Raw genomic sequence first — 5,078 nt, 5'->3', positions numbered from 1 at the left:
TATCTCATGCTATAGAGCTTGAGGTGCAGGCAATCAGGTGGGGGACAGGCCAAACCCAACAATGTACATGCGATTCCAACACAAAGAAGGGGAAAGAGGTGGGGGAGTGGGAGACAATGGCACGGGGGAGCAGGGCACTGATCCACCTGGGGGGGGGCTATTGTTTATGTCTCCACCAAATGGAGTGTGAGTGCAGATCTCACAGATACTTGGTTAACAGACTGGAAGATATCCACACTTGTACCCATTTCAAAGAAGCATGACCCAACAGAATACTCAACTATTAAACATTATTACTGTGACATGCAAGCACATTTCGCTGAAGATCATCTAACAGTGCTTATAGCAGTACATTGAGATGGCTGCTATAGATTCGGCCCAGTTTCAAAAGAGGAAATAGAGAAAGGCATGTCAGAACTGAAGTCAGATGAATCTTGGTTGAGAACAGAGAATGCCAGAAAGATGTGTACTTGTGCTTTACTGACTATGAAAAAGCATATTTGAGTGTGTATTATCACTAAGTATGGTAGCCTTGAGTAGCATGGGAGTCTAGAACATTTCATTGTGCTCATGGAGAACTTGGTCACACACCCGGAGGAAGATGTGCAGACAGAACCAGGGAATACTGCCAAGTTTAGTAACAGGGAAGTATGTGTCAGGGTTGTATCCTCTCACCATACCTATTAAATCTACATACTTAGAAAACACTTAGAGAGCTGGATCATATGAAGAAGAATGGGGTGTCAGGATTGGAGGAAGGATCATTAACTTTTGATATGGAGATGACACCATCGTGCTGGCTGAAAGTGAGGAAGCACTGAGGCTATGGCTGAATCCGTTTGCATTATAACTCAATGTAAAGAAGACCAAAATTTCACAACTGAAACACGGATAACCTAATTATAGATGGAGAGAAGTTTGAAGCTGTCAAAGATTAAGTCTTGTTGGGATCCACAATCAATATTTCTGTAACCAACGTTTACTAGATCACAGGACACATTGCATGGAGCAAATCTGCTACAAAAGACTTCATTTTGCTTGTTGTTTTTCAGTACCTTTGAGTCAGCTCCGACCCACAGAGACCTGAAGCACAACAGAAAGGAACAATGTCCAGGTTTGTGCCATTCTTGCACTTGTTCCTATATCTGAGCCCATGGTTACAGTCACTGTATCAGTATATTTCCTTGCCTCTAAGGAGCACTCTGGCCTTAATTCCCCCCAAACAGATTAGTTTGTCCTTTTAGTAGACCATGGTACTCCCAATATTCTTCTCTGGCACTGCAATCCAAACCCATTTCTTCTTCATTCTTTTATATTCAATGTCCAACTTCCACATACATATGAGTAAATGGAGACTACCATGGCTTGAGTGAGGCACACCTTAGTGATCAAAGTAACATTCTAGCTTTTTAAGTAAAACTAAACCACACTACTGTAGGGGACAGGGTAGCGCTGCTCCTGGGAGTCTCTGAACCTGAAAATCTTCACAGGAGTGGAACATTTTATACTTCCCATGGGGATCTGGCTGGTAGTTTCAAACCATTGACTTTGTGGTTAGCAGCCCAAATTGTAGCTACTATATACTGATGATAGTGTCATTCGTTTAGCCAATGTTATAGAATTCAATATACTGTAGAGAAAATGTAATTATATAAGTATAGGCCAGTTGTGAATTCTTGACTTTTACAGATTAAACTGTGTATAGTGTAGTGTAGTGACTATATATTATTTATAAACAAAAATAGGGCAAATCTTCCAATACAATTAATTCATAGTAGCAAAATCATGCCTACCAGAGTAATATATGTCATAATTAAACAAACAGACATTAAAATAGTATGGGAAGCTAGCAAAGTCATGATTCTCAGAAAAAGAATTCATCTTGCAAGTTTAGATTGAACGTTTTTGGATGAGTGTCCTAAAATGATATATCCAGTAATCGATGACTCCAAAGATTCAACGAATTTTACTATCCCAGGTATCTCTGCATGGATTCTACAAGAGAAGTGTAAGAAACACAGCAAGATGAGGTGATGAAGAGAATGCAAAGTTACATTCCATATTTTGGATAAATCAAATACAATGAAACAGACCAAATAAGGTACTAGAAAATATTACCAACTTCGATATTCATACATAATCATTTGATTATAAACTAATAGAAAGAGCCCGATGATTAATTTTAAAACTAAGAAGCATAAACAAGTATAACTGTTGAAACCAGTGTACAAATACAAAAGGAAAAAGATTGCATAACTACGAAGACTGTCTAAATAGGGAATATGATGATATTAGTATTGTGTGTTATTTAGAACTTCTATATAGTGGACATTGTCCTAAATTATTATACAGGTTAAGTTTGGTTTCCTCAAGGATTTTTCTTATACTGATCATTTCTTGCTACATCAAGATTTAGATTAAGAAGCACATATGAAATTATTCTCATTGATAATATAAGTGTAACTTTGTTTCCCTTGGCCCCAGATAAATAATAGCCAGTCTAGTTTGATTAAAAAGGGAAGCTTATTATATCACAGTTATTATCCTGGAAATCAGAAACCAAGATGTTAGCAGGAGTGTATTATTTTAATAATGCAAATGCATCTGTTTTATCTCCCAGTTACAGGAAGCAATTAATGGCACCAGGTATTGTTATGGCCCAAATTCCTCCAATCTTTGAAGTTACGTACCCAGTGTGTTATTCTATGTGGTCACCACTATCAATGTCACAAAGATACATGTGAATGTCATTTTGCCTACGAGGGTAATTGGGTCTCAATGATTCTATCATATGAGCAATTTTCATAGGTTCCAAGAATTTGCATGTGGAAATAACATTGTGGGTTCAACCACCTAACCTATTACAGAAAGCTTGCTTTCTGATGTCTCAGTGGAAAAGTCTATTAAGCTTAGACCCAGGAAAGATAGCATTTCTGTCTCTGGTTATCTTGTGTGGTGTTACACCCACATCAACTACAGAAATCTGGAGACGATAGGGAAAATCCATTCTATGATGAAACCACCAGATACAGCACTAAGACAACCCTACTGAGATGTCCAGTACATTACCTACACTGAAGTTCTTCTAGATATGTTATGAGCATATGAGTGCATAAAGTTCTTTTAAATATTAGCACTAAAGGCTTCTTCACTGATCATATTCAAATAGCTGATATTCATCTAAAAACAGAGAGAAAATACAATTATGCCACTTTGAAAGTCATGAAACTAAATGTGCTTGATTGTGATTCTGAACTACAGGGAGAGTTTACTAGGGACAGGTCTGTGAAATTAGTGAATTGATCCAGAACACACACACTCCCTAAAAAGAAGGGATCCTACCAATGAGTTTTCTGAAGCTGACTTTCATGTCCCTGTTCCTCAGGCTGTAGATAAAAGGGTTCACCATTTGAGGGAGCACCATGTACATCACAGAGGCGAGTGCTGTCTTCTTGGGAGAGAGTGTAAGCGCAGAACTGAAATAAACACCCAAGCATGTCCCATAGAATAAAGAAACAACTGAAAGGTGAGACCCACAGGTGGAAAAAGCCTTATATTTCCCAACAGAAGATGGCATTCTCAAAACAGCAGAGACAATCCGAGTGTACGAGAATATGACTCCGGAGATTGAAACGCCACCCAGTGTACAATTGGTAAAATATATCAGGATGTTGTTAATGTGGGTACTGGAACAGGCAAGCTTGAGGACCTGGGGAAGTTCGCAGAAGAACTGGGGGATCTTCAAGTCTGTACAGAAGGACAGGTTCAAAACCATGAGGCTGTGGAGCAGGGCCGGCATTACACTAATGCAGAAGGAAAGTAAAAGCAACAGTCCACAGAAATAGGGATTCATGATAACCGTGTACCTCAGTGGGTGACAAATGGCCACATAGCGATCGTAGGCCATCGCTACAAGAAGAAAGTTTTCCAAAACACTAAAAATCAGGACAAAGAAAATCTGGTGGAGGCAGCCAGTATAAGTAATGCTCTGGGTATGCAGCTGGATGTTCACCAGCATCTTTGGAATGGTAGTTGTGCTTAAGCAGATGTCCGTAAAAGAGAGGTTGCAGAGAAAGAAGTACATGGGGGTGTGTAGTTTGGAGTCAGAGCTGACAGCCAGGACAATGAGCAGGTTTCCAAGAACAGTGACCAAGTACATGATCAGGAACAGGCTAAAGATGAAAATCTGTAGTTCTGGATCCTCTGTCAGTCCCAGGAGAAGTAAATTTAAACCTCCTGTTTGGTTGTTGGATTCTGTATTGTAGATGAATCTGATAGAGAGATTTGATAACAACACAATCAAAGGGTTTTGTTTTGTTTTTGCTATAGACCACACAACAGCAGCATCATCAGAGGCAGAAATGATCTTCATGAATATAGAAGATTCATGAAGGCAAATAATCAAAGGACCCTTCTGTGTGCATGTATGTGGTTATTTTGAAAACTAAAATGGAGACAGCAGAGCATTTCTTCTTTCTACAAAATAATATATATATATGAACTTATAGAATTATATTACTTATGATTTTTAGGAGTATTTAAAACATTTTCCAATTTTACCTTGAGAAATGCGCTTTCTCTGGAGGTAGTTTGCCGACTCCATTTCCCTTCCCCAGAGGTTAAGTGATATAGATAACACAAAGAAGTATTAAGAACAGGGAGGATCAATAAAGCTGGTAAACCTCTATGTCTTTCACAAGAATGCTAGAATATATTACACAGTCTCATAGGAATCAACATGCTTAATAGGCTATGGTTATTGCTTAAACAAGAAAAACTTCCTTGTGATTGTAGAAGCAGATCAAGTGACTAGACGATTGAAAACTCTTTATATATATATATATATATATATATATATATATATATATATATATATATATATATATATATATATATATATATATATATATATATATATATATCTGACAAGAAAATGAGCCACAAGCAATATGGGAGACTTGATTCTAGCAATTTCCTGTATGGTCTCTTAACACATGTAATATTTATCTGGATAGATCTTAACGGAAGCAACAGTTTTTCTTTCCAAACATTATGTAGGGGACTTCTGGTTACCTGAA

General features: G+C 37.8%; 1 protein-coding gene across 1 annotated transcript; it reads right to left on the bottom strand.

The window, feature by feature from the left end:
• Window positions 1-3,322: 3,322 nt before the first annotated feature.
• On the bottom strand, window positions 3,323-4,372 carry LOC142437045 (olfactory receptor 7G2-like). Its single transcript, XM_075540369.1, has one exon. The coding sequence runs from the start codon at window positions 4,370-4,372 to the stop codon at window positions 3,323-3,325; it is 1,050 nt and encodes a 349-aa protein (XP_075396484.1).
• Window positions 4,373-5,078: the final 706 nt, after the last annotated feature.

The sequence above is a fragment of the Tenrec ecaudatus genome, chromosome 1 (assembly GCF_050624435.1).
Source record: "Tenrec ecaudatus isolate mTenEca1 chromosome 1, mTenEca1.hap1, whole genome shotgun sequence".
Classification (NCBI taxonomy): domain Eukaryota; kingdom Metazoa; phylum Chordata; class Mammalia; order Afrosoricida; family Tenrecidae; genus Tenrec; species Tenrec ecaudatus.
The sequence above is the reverse complement of the archived record's forward strand: the minus strand, read 5'-3'. Positions and strand labels throughout refer to the sequence as shown.

What these genes read in the sequence shown, in the direction of transcription:
- LOC142437045 (XM_075540369.1), bottom strand. Translation starts at nt 4,372, where the DNA reads ATGAAGATCATTTCTGCCTCTGATGATGCTGCTGTTGTGTGGTCTATA.